This window comes from Arachis hypogaea, chromosome 15 (genome assembly GCF_003086295.3).
Source record: "Arachis hypogaea cultivar Tifrunner chromosome 15, arahy.Tifrunner.gnm2.J5K5, whole genome shotgun sequence".
NCBI lineage: Eukaryota > Viridiplantae > Streptophyta > Magnoliopsida > Fabales > Fabaceae > Arachis > Arachis hypogaea.
The window spans coordinates 11845065-11861686 of NC_092050.1; the positions used below are offsets into that span (position 1 = coordinate 11845065).

Here is a 16622-nt window from a genome sequence, read left to right on the forward strand (position 1 = left end):
ATATAAACCAAATGCAGTATAAATCTTCTTAATGCTTCTTCATCCGGTTCCTGAAAAGGTAAAGCTGTAGGGGGGTGAGAACCTAACCACACGGTCTCACCACGGAGTTTCAAAGTTGTCATAAGAAGATATTTAATAAGAAAACTGTTTTCAAGCTCAGTGATTATCATTGCCTTATGAATCTTTTAAAACCAATAGGAAATCGTTCAAAACTCTTTTAAAGAAACAATGTTTAATCTTTCAGAAGTCCAAAATCTTTTCTTTCTTATAAGAAAATCTCAATCATAAACCAACCACGCAATCAAACAACACAGTCATTAATTCAGCACCAAAGTTCATTCTCAAATGTAGCACGCCAGGACAAACACAGGCAAGACAGACATGGAAAGCACAAGTAGGTAGCAGTTACAGCAAATAGTTCAAGTAGCAGTTAAGAACAGTTTAGCAATTAGGCAAACCAAAACAAATTCAAACCCAAACAAAGCATACAAATGCATATGATGCATGCCTGTCCTATGGCTGATGAGGCTCATCTGTCGGTTATCCAGCCAACCCGACAAGTCTGAATTGTCCTTAGACCATCCCCCGACGTGCATCCGCAAGAGTCTATGCATAGCTTTTTCTCAAATAATCAATATTACTCAATGGGGGTAACATTCCCGGGAATTTATATAGTGCCCGGTCACACTTACGTCGTAGGGTCAACAGAGTATCGAGTTTTTAACCTGGTACACGTGGTGACAAGCCACGGCACTTAATCCAGGGAACCTCGTATCTCAGATATTTCAAATTCATAAGCCACATAAATAATTCATTCATCATTCATCAATATCATCATCATTCGTCAATCCATATCCCATTTCCAAATTCATTCAAAAATCATATTTCAAATCAATCCTCGTCATCCTTCTTTCCGTTAATCAACAATCTCAATCCAAAACATAATTCTTTCTTTTCTAAATAAATCAATCTTAAACATATAACGTTTAAGAACTAAATCTTTTTAAACAATTACTTCAAACAAAACTTCCAATTTTATAAAATTTCGGCAGCATCTCCTCTAAAACTCGGATTCTGCCACCCTTTTCGGGTTCCATCCAAACATTTCTCAAACCTTTTCTCAACTATTTCCAAATCTCAATCATCTTCCAAAATTCAACCAACTCCAATATCAATTTATTTTCAAAGCGAATCACTGCCAATAATAAATCTCTTTTTAAAATCAAACTAGCTCAAATACTAAATCATTTATAAAGTCAGACTAACTCAAAATTAAACCGTTTCTAAAATTAATTCACTTTCATATTTCAAATCATTTCTAAAGCCGATTTGTTTACATTCTCAACACAGCTTCAAAACCAAGAAAATCACTTTTCATAATAATCAACTAAATAACTTTTCAAACTAATTTCTTTTCAGCAATCACAAACTACTGAAGCAGACAAGCAATCAATCATTCAGTCCAGCAAACAACCACATTTATAAGACAATCATAATCACAGACATATGTTTCTCACATTAATATCTATTTATAACAACTCTGTAAGATAAAATGAATTTTAAGAAAACTCCTACATCAGAAGTTGAACCCATAAACTAAAGGCGTCACAAGAATCATTCCTCTCTGCCCGAAATAAACTGCAGCTTCAATCACAGGTCTGCTCACTTCCGCAATAGCAGAAATGGTTTTGATTGCAACAGGCAATCCCGACAACTCAATCCTAAAACATAAATATCGCAAAAACCTTAATAACACATAACACAAAACTAACGGCGAGGGTTCGCAATAGGATATACCTACAGTAAGAGTGAAATGGAACAGCCGCAATCCCGAGCTGACCCGGCGGCAGCTCCGACAGCGGCCAGAAACTCTGATGGTCCAACAGCAACCTTAACTTTGATATAAAATCATCGGAACTTAACCCTACAATACCAACAGCTCAGAGCCTCGAATGACTTATATTGGAATATCGATTTCAAAAGTTCTGGAAGTAAAAACTCTTACCAAGAAGGCAAAGGCGACAAACCCACTTATTCCAAATCAACAGCAACAGTAGCAATGACATTAGAACCAACAGTAATAACAGCAGCAACATCAACACCGAATAGTAACAATTTATTCTGACAAATTAAAATTAACATGAAGTGGATATTAGGTGAAACTAAAACCAACTGACATGGTGAAGGAGGCAAAACAAGTTTAGTCTCACCATGAAAAGCAGCAAACCCTAACGAAACAGGGGCAGGGCAGAGGGAGTAGTGGTGGTTTTCCAGTGACCAGAGGCACGGCCATCACCACGGCAGCAGGAACGGAGATGGATCTGACGGCGATGGGGCTCCACGGCAATTCATTAGCAATAGCAACTCCTCCCTCATCCCTCCATCGCGTCTCTCACTCTCTCTAATCAGATTTCGTTTGCTCTCTTTCTCCTTTGACTCACCCTCCCTCCAGCGTCCTCCACGGCTACGGCGAACCCACAGCGGCAGTGCAGGCAGCAACGCTTCCTTCCTCTGTGTGACCTCTTCTCCCTCGATGACTCCTCTATCTCTCGTGCGGTTCCTTGCATCGATGGCAGCTCGGCAGAGACGGCTTCAAGATAGATCGGTGGTAGCAGAACAGTGAACTGGGCGGCGCGGCAAGGTCTCTGTCCCTCCTCTCCGCGATAGCGACGGCGCTGGGAGCGGTGGCACCTAACCCCGACGGCGGCGAGCCTCCCCCTCCCTTCCTTCCTTTTGGATTCCCTCTGCTCTCTCTCTCAGATCGCTCTCTCCCTTTCTTTCCTTCTTTCTTTCTTTCTTTCTTTCTTTCTTTCTTTTCCCGTTTACCCTTTCTATTTTTCTTTCTTTCATTTGTTTCTTTCTTCTGTTCTTTGTTTCCTGAAGCAATTAGGTATTAGGTTTGGGGAAGGAAAAGACGGTGGGAGGTAGAAGGTTAGGATTATGGTAGTTTAGGTAATTTTAATAAAATTAGGGGTATAGAGTATTAATTAAAAACTTAATTTAATCTATTAAAATTATGTTAAAAATATTATTTGATTATTAATTTACTAATTAACTTTTAATCAAATATTTTAATTTAAAATTAAAGATAATATAATTAATTTTCTTTGTTTATAAAATTAAAGTATTAAATTTTAGAATTTCAATTATGTAACTAAATTGTATAAAATTCTTATTCTTTTACAACTGTTAAGCTGTATAATATAAATATAGAAAATTATTCAATAATTATAACATTAAATAAAATTTCTAATTTAATTGTCAAAACTTGATTTAATTACTTTTAATAAAATAATTTCTAAAAATAAAGTCTTTAATGAATAAATAAATTGAAATTAACTCATAATAATATTTCTTTTTGAAAATTCTGGGTCTTACAACGCATACCTCCTCCCATGCATTGATAAGCTTGTTGATAATTCTTTTGGTTTTCAATGTCTAAGTTTTATGGATGCCTATTCTGACTATAACCAAATCCTCATGCATAAATCTGATCAAGATAAAACTGCTTTCATTACTGACAATGGAAACTTTTGCTATAAGGTCATGCCATTTGGACTAAAAAATACAGGTGCCACCTACCAACGACTAATGGACAAAATTTTCACAAATCAAATCGGACGAAACATAGAAGTCTATGTCGACGATATGGTGGCAAAGTCAACACACACAGCAAAACGTGTTCAAGATCTAACGGAGATATTCCAACAACTCTGAAAATACAATATGAAGCTCAACCCCGATAAATGTGCATTCGGAGTGCAAAGTGGTAAGTTCCTCGGCTTCATGCTAACCTGTCGAGGTATAGAGGCAAATCCAGAAAAGTGCCAGGCAGTCCTGAATATGCGAAGTCCAAAGACAGTGAAAGAGGTCCAACAACTAACCGGCCGACTTGCAGCATTAGCCAGATTCCTACCTCGGATAGCTCACAGATCACACCATTTTTTCAAAAATCTAAGGAAACAACAGGAGTTTAACTGGACCGAAGAATGCGAAAAAGCCTTTACCGAGCTCAAGGCCATACTTTCAGCTCCCCCAATCCTCCAGACTCCAGAAGCTGGTAAACCACTCTATCTATACTTATCTATTACTGACCAGGCTATCAGCTCTGCCTTGGTAACAGAAGCAGGGAAACAGCAACACCCGGTGTACTTCGTCAGCAAATCACTTCAAAACGCCGAGGTCCGTTACCCAAAAATAGAGAAACTGGCTCTAGCTCTGGTCACAACAGCCAGACGCCTACGACACTACTTTCAAAGCCACACCATCGTGGTCCGAACAGCACAACCCTTAAGACAAATACTGACCAAGCCCGAGCTAGCAGGAAGACTAATCAAATGGTCGATCGAGCTATCAGAATACGACATCCAATACCAATCCAGAGGAGCCATCAAATCCCAAGCACTAGCCGACTTCATTGCAGAACTCACTACAGAAGAACAAGATTCAGAAAACAATATATGGACACTATATGTCGATGGCGCCTCAAACAGCAAAGGTTCCGGAGCAGGAATACTCATCGAAGACAAACACGGAACATGGTTCGAGCAATCCCTGCAATTTACCTTTCATGCAAGCAACAACCAAGCAGAGTACGAAGCTCTAATCGCAGGACTTCGACTTGCTCACACAATGGGAATAGCACATTTAAACGTCAAATGCGACTCCCTCCTCATAGTACAACAGGTAACAGGTATTTTCCAGGTAAAAGACCCATTGTTAGAAAAATACAATACCATAGTCAATAACCTCGTAAAAAATTTTCAAAATTTCAACATATCCCACATACCTCGGGAACAAAATGACAGAGCAGATATTCTCTCGAAATTAGCAACAACAAGAACTCAAACTACACCACCCATCTTATCCCAACTAACACTCGAAGAACCTAGTGTTATACTAACATCAATCTCGAGTATTTCGCAGGAGGATGACTAGAGATCACCTTTCATCACTTACTTGCAAACAGGTAACATCCCCAGCAACATCCAAAATCAATGAAAGTTCAAACGAAGAGCGAGCTTCTACACAATGCTCGGAGCCGACTTATACAAAAGAGGATTCACAAGACCCCTGCTAAGATGCCTAAATACAGCAGAGTCCAAATTGGCAATAGATGAAGTCCATGAAGGAGTCTGTGGCACACACATCGGCGGCCGAAGTTTAGCTTCCAAAATACTCCGAGCTGGCTACTACTGGCTGACGTTACAGCAAGACTGCATGAATAAAGTCAAACATTGTGATCACTGTCAATGCCATGAACCCATCATCCATAACCCAGCCGAGCAATTACACACGTCCGAGATATGCTGGCCATTCAACAAATGGGGCTAGATATCCTTGGACCATTTCCACCCGCCCCAGGCCAGGTTAAATTTTTAATTGTCGCCATAGATTACTTCACAAAATGGATAGAGGCTACACCATTGGCAAAAATCACTTCTGAAAAAATGATTTCTTTTGTATGGAGAAACATACTATGCCATTTTGGTATACCTCAATCCATCATCATCGATAATGGTAGATAATTTATAGATCAAAAGTTTACAAACTTTTTACAAAATTTCAAAATAGTTCAACAGTTCTCTTCTATCGAACATCCACAAACTAACGGCTTAGCCGAAGCCGCCAATAAGATCATTTTGCAGGGACTCAAAAAGAAGCTCGACGACTCAAAAGGAGAATGGGCCGAGCTTATCTCCGAAGTACTATGGAGCTATAACACAACCGAACAATCAGCAACAAAGGAAACACCATTCAGGCTAGTCTACGGAAGCGAGGCAATGATACCAATTGAGGTATCCCTACAAAACACTAGAACTACAAACAAAAGCGACAATGCCCAAAGTAGAAGAGCCGAACTTGACCTTATAGAGGAAACTCGGGACATATCCGCGCTAAAACAAATAGCGACAAGACGAGCTATAGATAGGAAATATAACAAGAAGCTCAGACAAAGAACATTCTCGGAAGGAGATCTCGTACTAAGAAAAGTTGAAGACATACGAAAGCCACAAGCACATGGCAAATTAGGCGCAAACTGGGAAGGACCATTCAGAGTACAGAAAGTCGTCGGCAAAGGCGCATACAAATTACAAAGACTCGATGGAGCTATACTACCAAATACTTGGAATATAGCTTCCCTCAAAATGTACTACAGCTAGTCTATAAGTCGGACACGGTGATGTACTCTTTTTCCTACTACCAGATTTTATCCCTAAGGAGGGTTTTTGCTGGAGAGGTTTTAATGAGGCATACAACCCCGCATTCTTTTCAATCATTTATAGTGCAAACTAAAAAACGCAACTGCTCACACTCTGTCTCCCATACTATTCGCATTGCTATATCCAAAACTTCCGACGCACTCAGACTATCGCAAAACAAATCTAACATCAAACAAGCTCATCAAAATCCAGTTCAAACCATATCAAACCCACTAAAACCTAAAGTGTATAACACCAAACATACATAAATCGATCGATTAAATTCCACAAAACGCTATACATCAAAAAGTACAAACTCTTGTACTCTACTCAAAAATCACCCGATTCTCAAAAGCAAACAAATATCAAGTACGCCGATAGTTTTACAAACAAGCTTAACCATCATATTCATTTAGCCAAAAGACTAGCAGTTCATAACAAAAAATGATTATAAGTTAGACAAATCCATAATACTATCTATTACAGAAATCAAACATCAGGGTTCTTCCCCTCACCCTCAACACCATCCCCATCTTCAACCAACTCGTCCCCCACTACAACTTTGCAAGGATCCATTCCCGAAAGATCAGCAGCAGGAGCAAGGAATTTGGCCTGCTCAATAGCCCTTTCAAATCTGGCCAAAAACATTTCCAAACCATGATCTTCTTTTTCAGCCTCAGCCTATTTTTTCTCCGCTCCGAGAACTACTAGCCTCGCCTCCAAAGCTACGTTCTTTTCCTTCAGTTCCTTCTCAGATTTCTCACATGTTGTCAATTTTTCTTGAAGAACATTCACCAAATCAAGGGCATCACGGAGCTTACCAGACTTCTCAACATTCTCCTGCATAAGCTGAGTCAGAGAAGCCCTATCAAAGGCATCCCGAGCATGTTTTAGCTCCTGAGTCCGACCTATGCACATCAAATGGAATCCAAGAACCTGAACAACACAGACACAATCTCAATCAGGTAAACGATATAGAAGAAAACCAAATTACACAACACTCAAACAAATACCTGCAGAAATTGAGCCACCCCAACATCACCAACATCGTGAACAACTTTCACATCAGAAGGATTCTGGGCACGCTCATCAGCAATAGCAGAATAATCAAAATGTTCCCTCCACACAGATGTTAGGTCTTCACCTTCTGTGAAGCCATGCAGAACTCTCTGACTATCAGCAAACCGTTTTACCTTTTCCAAATCAGCACCCTTCTGACCCAGAACATCCTCGGCCCCATCAGTCCCCCTCTCTTTCTTTTCCACTTTCTTTCTTTTGTAATTAACCTTCCTCACCGGGGAACCCTGGTTCACCTCGGCACCAACCCCAGCAGCAGCCTGCCTACTAGAACCTTGCCTTTCAACGTTCTTCGAACGGAAGAATGCACGCAAGCTCGTCGAAGTCACCTTAGGTACCTTTTCAACTACAAAAATACAAGACAGTCAAAAGAAAAAGAAAACACAAAATACCAAAACAGACAAAACAATGAAACAATCATTTACCTATATACTCAGACAACGCGTTTTTATCAGACTCAAGATCAAGCATATCCACAACAGAAAACAGAGAAGAAGATGATACATTATTCACTAAAAATTCAACCATCATTTCGTTCTCATACTCCATCACATCCATACCTAGAATCTGCCTAGGCCGCGGAACCCAAAACAAAGGGAACTTCTCTAACAAACAGTGATCAACGTACCAGAGAAAATCACCCTTAACCACACCAATTTTTAGAAACATAGACTTAAATCCTTTGAAAGAAGAACGATAAAGACAGAAAATCGCCCGCCCAGGAGCACTAGCAAGGTTTAGCCAACAACCCCTCTTTACGCCCTTACATTGAAACAAAGCAAAAAATACCTCTAACGACGGCTCCATCTCCAAGACACCCATCAAAATCTCAAACGCCTTAACAAACGCCCAGGAGTTTAGACGTAGTTGCGAGGGAGCACACTTCAACTGCATCAAAATCCCACACTCAAAATCAGAAAATGGAAACCTAACCCCCAATTCAACAAACACAGCACTGTACATATAAAAATATTCAAAACCCTCACCCCGGTAACAAACACGATCGTCAGCATTGCATGGTATAAACCTAAGGCCTATCTCACTACCCTCCCTTACCCAGGACGATGGCGATCCTAACTGGGATACACTAAGCTCATCATCAAAACTTGAAGCCCAACCCTTCACCGAGTCAGCAACCCACCCATACGGATTAACAGGATCCCACACAAAAACTTCTTCTACAATCTTATCAGTATTCCCACTCAACTCTTTCTTCCCCTTACCCTTAACCCTTTTATCAGTCATCACACCTTTTCCTTTATCCATCAGAAAATTAGAAGCAGAAGAAGAAAAGAAACGAAGAACAAAAGCAAACCAGTTATTGACCTTTCTTACTTATTCCGGAAAGGATGCAAGGATGAAGAAGATCAAAAGCGGTAAGCCAAGAGTCCAGAAAATTTTACCAGCCCACTAAACCACATGCCCAGGTAAAAAAACCCAAACCCCCAATCAAATCAAAACCGTCGATAATGATTACCAACCCCATCATCAACGGCCCGAATCGCCAACCTTCCCTATTCCCAACACACAATTATAGCGCACGTCTCCCGACATTCTCTCTCCTAGAACAATTAATTTACCGCCTAAAAATTCAACCTTGCCAAGTTTTTCAAAACAAACCTCGAAGAGCAAACAAGTCGACCTTGGGGGCTACCACTATACTCGGTTCCGAGCTATACCTAAAGCTCGACCTGTTATAGCTCGGCCTTGAAAAATAGGTCAAGCTTGGGGGCTATGATCCGTTACTAAAACCCTGACCCACAACAACAACAATCTCGGAACCTAGTATAGCTGGCAGAGATAACTTCCCTAGGATAACCACCTCACTCAAGGCTATCACTATCCCAATAAACCCGGGCAACGGCTAGCACAAACCCCGTCAAACCTGCAACTAAGATACGAGTAACAAACCTGATCCGTATAACAAACAGTTCGAATAACCCACTATAAGTGCTAATGAGTTGCTAATCTAAAGGTACGCAATTCATTCTGATTCTTACTCTGAACTCTCTCACACTCATAGTTACTTGAGCGTTGGAGTCCCTTTGCAGGTATCCAACGCCGCCTCCCCACAAGAAGATAACGTTCCACACTTTTTACTCCAAGGAAAGTCTGTTCAAGCGGCAGCCCGAACGAGCTATACCTTGGAGTTCAGTTTCACACAGAAACAGAGATAATAGATATAGATTGAAAAACAGAGATAACAGATATAGATTAAAAAATAGAGATAACAAATATAGATAAAAAAACAAAGATAATACACTACAAGAAAAAAAGCCTATGGCCACGCTTTTGTGAGGGTGGCGATTGAATAGAGATTTGGCCACGTTTTTTCTTGCCACGCTTCAAAAACATGGCGAAAAGGGTCAACGGCCACACTTTTGGAAGGGTGACAATTGATTAGAGAAACGGCCACATTTTTTTCTGCCACGCTTCAAAAGCGTGGCCATAGAGAGAAAGAGGGACGTTTTAAAAGTGTGGCGATAGGGTTTCATTACGGCCATGCTTATAAAACGTGGCCATATCCTAGTACTCTTTTGGCACGCTTTAAAAGCGTGGCCAAAAGATTTTTTTCTGCCACGCTTCAAAAGCGTGGCCATAGAGAGAAATAGGGACGGTTTAAAAGCGTGGCGAGAGGGTTTCATTACGGCCACACTTAAAAAATGTGGCCATATATCATGGTACTCTTTTGGCACGCTTTAAAAGCGTGGCCAAAAGGTCCTCATACAAAATAAAACGCTCCGTTTTACTTCCTCAATCAAAACGCTGCTTATCTCCTTCATCATTCAAAACCCCCCTTTCTCTTGAAAGAACCCAGAAGGCCAGAACCCTAAAAGCTTTGATGAACCCCAGTCCTCACCCCAGCACTCTGTGAAGAACCCCAGCCCTCCGAAGAACACCGCTGGCGCTCGCGATGCCTCTGTCGTCACTCTCTCTTCCGGCATTCCCACCATCGCTGCTCCTTCGGCGGTGATTCTCTTTGGTGGTGACTCCCTCGTCGTAAGTCTCTCTGGTGGTGACTTTCTCCGAGTTCACACGGTCGACTCGGAGCAGCCTTTGTACCCTAAATCCATCTTCTCCGAGAACGATGAAGATTCGAGCCCTAAATTCAGGGAGCGAAGAGGGATTCTCCACTTGTTCCGGAGCTCCTCTCACTCCTCGATCCCAAGCCCTAGCTCTCGCTCTTCTCTTGTCTTCATTCTCACCGTTGCCGATCACATCTCCTTCGATGACCTCATTCGCTGGTGTGGGCCCCACCTCCACCATCTCCACCGCCTCCTCTTCATCAGGTACCGTTTCTTCTCCTTAAACGTTTGTTGCTTTCCTTGCATATTTCTTTCGTTAAAATCCCAAAATCGTGATTTGACATGTGTAGGAATGATGGAATGGAAAATCGCTACAGTGTGCTGAATTGAACTTAGTTTTATCCAGCGTGTAGCTATTGAAATTGTTCTTTGACATAGAGTGCATACTATGCTATAATATTAGAAGCAAATGAAACTATTTTAGAAGCTAACAATATAAATGTTGTGAACTAAGTTGAAAAAATATGCTGCAATGAGATAGATAGATTCCCCAAAAGTTTCAATATTTCATTGTCTTTTCCTTTTCAGATTATTCCCTAACACAAACACCATCTGGAAGCTGATCAAGACCAGAATTTTTCTTCATATTGTTGAGAAGATTTTGTAGTGTGATTTATTAGGGTAGGTATAGGTGAAATAAAGAAGATGGCTTTTCCAGGAGCAAATGAATCCATGTCAGGAGCCCTTTATTTACAAAAAGGAGAAGATATTCAATCTGAAAGGCAAAGCTGTAAGCAATATACAATTTATTTACCAAATAAATTTATAAACTATGCTTCTTTCTGCCTTTCATTCTTAGATATTGCTAATAATATTAATGCTTAAAGGGTCTCTTTGCATTATTGCAGTTGGGTAATCCACTTGTAGAATATGCCACTGACTTCAATTCAAGGGCTGAGTTTTTTTGGTCTCACGGATTAATATCAGATTCCCTTTTTACTTGAGTTTTTTTTACTTGAGTTTTTTTTGTTCCTTTTTACTTGAGTTTTTTCCCTTCCTATGGCCAAACAGAAAGAAAATGAGAGCATCGATGTGTGCGTAGATGACAAAGTTACAAATTATTTGAACGGAAGAGATGTGCAGCAGGTGCTCCATGCCAAGCTCATTGGAGTTCGCAAGTGGGATGTCTGCAGCAAGTAATCTTTTCAAACTTTGGTTAATAAAGAAAAAAATAACAGTAAAATAGAGAATGAAAATTGCACCAAATTTATTTTTCCTCTTTGTATCTCTTTGGTTCTGCAAACAAGAAGTTCCACTGGTCTTTCTTTACTTTTTATTTTGACTTTTTCCTTTCTATATGAGCCCTTTTTTTTAATTTATGTTTATATATATTTTTATGTTTTTCTTTCTGCTTATGATAATTTTTCTTAGCTCTTGGTTTGTTAGATACATAGATCTAGTGCAATAGATAGAAATAGAAGCCAATTGGGGTTGTTGTAAGGATTTTCAGGCCTGTGAGATCAGCCACTTCCAACACCCCCTAACTCCCTCTTCCATTCTTGTTCATTTTTTTTCTGTTTCCTTTTTTCCTCTTTCTTTCTCTCCCCTTCCATTATTATTCTACTCTACTCCCTCTTTAATTTTTCTCTTTCTTTCTTTCTTTCTCTTGTCGCCTTGTTGTAGGGTGTGTCTTCTTTCTTTCTCTATTTTTCTTCCCCCTTTGAATTTTTATCCTTTTTCATGTTATGGGGTTTTTTATTTGTGCTCAGAAGGTTCTTGTGATTAGTGCTCAGAAGGGCAACGGAATGCAGTTCCAAAGGTAATTTTCTCCACAACTTGTCCTATTGTTAAAGCACATGTTATAATTTTTTGGTTAATTGTGCAACCTTTTTATGTTACGGATAGAAGTGGAATACTCACTACACTTTGCGATCACTCCTTTCAATGCCCTTGTGTTTCAAAGTGGACATACTTGTCTTGCCCGGTAAGCAGGTTTTTCATTCCTTCATCTTGTTTCCACTTTGTATTGAAGTTCTTATTTTGGCTGGTTTATGCAATTCTATTATCACAAAATGTTACTTTCAGGAAGGAAGCAGCTTACTATATGCCTTCTACATCTCGGCATATATGATTTTAGAAATAAAGTGACCTCATATGAACATAGAGTTTCAACACTACTTTTGCAGTTTGATTGTTCTGTGTTGTATTTGCTATTATTATGTGGGAATTTCTGGTACCAATAGCTGTTTCTGGTTTTATTGCAAATGACATGAAAAGATTATAATGTTGCCTATAAATTATTTCTGGTTTTATATATTTACTCTGTTTATTCTGTTGCATTAGATTTTAAGTAGAAATCTCAATTCAAATCACCTTGAAGAGGAACATTTGGACGAAAAATTTATATGCATCAAGATTTGTGTATAGAACATTATATGCATCAAAATTTATATGCATCAAGATTTCTCTGACATTATAACAAAAAACAAAAATAATAAAACTATGCAACCCTTATTTTGTCCTACATTAGTATAGAACATTATCATTTTTTTAGAATTGATTCCCATCTCCCCTCTCCCCGGCCCCAAAAACAAAATTATTAGTCCTTGAAATCTGTTAGAGGACAAAGCGATTACTAATATAATAATTGCAAAAAGTATTATATTTCCACTTTGTATTGAAGTTTTGGAAGTATGTTTGTTCTATATAAACTCTTGAATGTCCTATGTTTATGCTGAAGCTAACTTGGACAGATAGCCTGAAATAGAAACATATGCATATCTGGGTCTGATATAATCTTGCTCGCTGTGATTAATTAACACTGGCCTGCTTGCATGAACCACTTTATATTTAATAAATATACTGTCTTGTAGATATAGTTCCACATCATCATTTGATAGGATAGCATTTTAATTTTCTAACACACTAAGTCTTCATTGTTATTAGCACCACTGTTCTTGAGTATATTTCCCATTTCTATACATGGTTAGTGATTCATTGTTATTTCTCAAAAATAGATTTTGGATGAATACAACCGTCTTCTAACATCTCAGTTGGAAACTCAAAGACAAGTAAGTTGACACTGATGCTCCTGAAACTCATTCTCTGGGATATTTTAATAACTATGGAAAACAGTCTCTGCTTTAGATGTATGAACTATAGACTATATTATATCATCAAGGTTGACTGGAAACTACTTGTTCCTGACATATCATTAGAAGTATTATAATTACAGGAGTGGTTAGAATTTAGGGGTACTGAACCTGCATGCTTTGGTTTATGATAAATGCTTTAGGATTATAGCTAAAGCTAAATAATGATTCCCTCCATGTGATGATTTTTTGATGCAATAATAAAGCTAAATAATGAACTCGGAAGTGTTGTATATTTGTGTATATTTATGTATAATAAATGTTTTATTAAATTCATTTCCAATATATATTTTTGCATTTTAATATATATTTGATATAAATAATTTATTTGATAGCATGCCAAAACATTTACACTAGAAACAGGAGTTAATATTAATGGAACAAACTATATATATTATGATTGAGTTGATCCCATAGTTTTCTTAGATTATATTATTTTATTTCTAGAACATACTTCATGATTCGGATGACGAAGAATGCTTGAAGATATTAAAGAATTGCTGGAAGGCTATACACCGAATGATGGGGTGGACAAAGTTCTTCCTGCAGTGCCAGAGCAGACAGATGTTGCTAAGATGGCTTTCAGGTCTGATGTTTTCATGATGTTTCAAACGCCAAAAGGGAAGGAACGAACCTACCAAGATTTGTAAATCCCACCTTAGTAAATCTGTATAATTATTGTCAAATTTGGTAAGCTAATTGAAGTATTAGATAGCATTGTATTTTTTGCTCAAGTTGAAAAGCTTGTTGTGAAATTAGAGTTTTGAACTCGAGATTTATTTTGTATTTGAGCATTAATGTATAAAACAATTATAGCAAAAATTATATATGTTAGTAATTACTATTTGATTTGTCTTGTAATAAAAATTGCATACTGGTTTGGTAATAGAAACTGACTGAAAGTTTATATTATGTAGTGATGAAGGTAAAGTCAATAAAAGGATTTTTTTTTTTTTAATTTGATAAGGTTATCGCCACGCTTTAAAAGCGTGGCCGTATATCTACCTATCGCCACGCTTTAAAAGCGTGGCCATATATCTACCTATCGCCATGCTTTAAAAGCGTGGCCATATTTTCCACCTACAACCATGCTTTTACAAGTGGCAGATTGTAAAAAAGCGTGGCAAATAAAAAGTGTGGCAATAGACTGAAAAAAGCGTGGCGGTAGCTCAAAAAGCGTGGTGAAAAGCTATCGCCACGCTTTTTTTAGCTTTTTGCCACGCTTTTAAAGCGTGGCAATAGACGTATTTTCTTGTAGTGATAGATATAAATAAAAAAATCAAGATAACAGATATAGATAAAAAAAACAAAGATAACAGATATAGATTGAAAAATAGAGATAATAAATATAGATTGAAGAACAGAGATAACAGATCTAGATCGAAAAATTGAAATAACATATACAGAACGAAAAATAGAGATAATAGATATAGATAAGAAAACAAAGATAACAGATATAGATTAGAAAATAGAGATAACATATATAGATAAAAAACAGAGATAATAGACATAGATCGAAAAACAGAGATAATAGATATAGATTGAAAAATAGAGATAATAAATATAGGTTGAAAAATAGAGATAATAGATATAGATCGAAAAACAAAAATAACAAATACACGTCGAAAAATAGAGATAATAGATATAGATCAGAAAACAGAGATAATAGATATAAATCGAAAAATATTGATAACAGATATAGATAAAAAAACAGAGATAACAGATATAGATCGAAAAATAGAGATAACAGATATAGATAAGAAAATAGAGATAACAGATATAGATTGGAAAATAGAGATAACAGTTATAGATCAAAAAATAGAGATAATAGATATAGATAGAAAATAGAAATAACAGATATAGATCGCAAAATAGAGATAATAGATATAGATAAGAAAATAGAGATGACAAATATAGATAAAAAATAGAGATAACAGATATATATCAGAAAATAGAGATAATAGATATAGATTTGAAAATAGAGACAACTGATATAGATCGAAAAATAGAGATAACAGATATAGATCGAAAAATAGAGATAACAGATATAATTTGAAAAACAGAGATAACAGTTATAGATCGAAAAATAGAAATAATAGATATAGATAAAAAAACAGAGATAACAGATATAGATCGCAAAACAGAGATAATGGATATAGATCGGAAAATAGAGATAACAAATATAGATAAGAAAATAGAGATAATAGATATAGATTTGAACATAGAGAAAACTGATATAGATAAAAAATTAGCGATAACAGATATAGATCGAAAAATAGAGATAATAGATTATAAAACAGAGATAATAGACATAGATAAAAATAGAGATAATAGATATAGATTGAAAAACAGAGATAACAGATATAGATCGAAAAACAAAAATAACAGATAAAGGTCGGAAAATATAGATAATAAATATAGATAAGAAAACAGAGATAACAAATATAGATCAGAAAATAGAGATAATAAATATAGATCGAAACATAGCGATAACTAATATAGATCGGAAAATAGAGGTAACATATATAGATCTGAAAATAGAGATAACAGATATAGATCGAAAAATAGAGATAACGGATATAAGTCAGCAAATAGAGATAATAGATATAGATCAGAAAATGGATATAATTGATATAGATCGAAAAATAGATATAACAAATATAGATCAGAAAACAGAGGTAACAGATGTAGATCACAAAACAGAGATAATAGATATATATATCGAAAAATAGAGATAATAAATATAGATCGATCTTTTTCAGGCAATAATGATTTATTATACGACCTTTGTTTACAAAGGTGCAGGTAAGCTTGAAGCCACTGGAACTCTGGAAGGGTTGGAAATGGGGCCTATAGAAAGAAGGGTTTTTATTTTATGGCCCCACGGTGGGCGCTTGTAGAGGTTGGCCGGTGTATAGCTCGTCTGCCGATGAGTATCTACAAGCTTTCTGTCGGGATGATTTATACGTCGACAATGAGAGAATAAGGGGGTGGGTACCTACAAAAGGCACTCCAATGCTCAAGTCAGTAAGTGAGTAATAAGCTTTGCAGAAAAATGCCATGAATCAAATAAATGTTTTACCACTCTTTTATATTTTGGGATGAAGCATCAGCAGTTATACTCTCAATTATTCGCATTAATGGAGAGTAATAGCATATCAGGG

At 37.3% G+C, this 16622-nt stretch overlaps 1 protein-coding gene and 1 long non-coding RNA gene across 2 annotated transcripts; both read left to right on the forward strand.

Annotated features, from left to right (window-relative positions):
* Window positions 1-3726: 3726 nt before the first annotated feature.
* On the forward strand, window positions 3727-6164 carry LOC140179111 (uncharacterized). Its single transcript, XM_072217731.1, has 2 exons — window positions 3727-4693; window positions 5575-6164. The coding sequence occupies exons 1-2, from the start codon at window positions 3727-3729 to the stop codon at window positions 6162-6164; spliced, it is 1557 nt and encodes a 518-aa protein (XP_072073832.1).
* Window positions 6165-11653: 5489 nt separating this feature from the next.
* On the forward strand, window positions 11654-14227 carry LOC140179470 (uncharacterized). The gene is made up of 3 exons (XR_011872943.1): window positions 11654-12290; window positions 13324-13377; window positions 13906-14227. It is a non-coding gene; the product is annotated as an uncharacterized lncRNA (long non-coding RNA).
* The last annotated feature ends 2395 nt before the right edge of the window (window positions 14228-16622 follow it).

What these genes read in the sequence shown, in the direction of transcription:
- LOC140179111 (XM_072217731.1), top strand. Translation starts at nt 3,727, where the DNA reads ATGAAGCTCAACCCCGATAAATGTGCATTCGGAGTGCAAAGTGGTAAG. An exon ending in CATAGTACAACAGGTAACAG is followed by an intron (nt 4,694 to 5,574) that starts GTATTTTCCAGG and finishes ATTTCAAAATAG; the next exon opens with TTCAACAGTTCTCTTCTATC.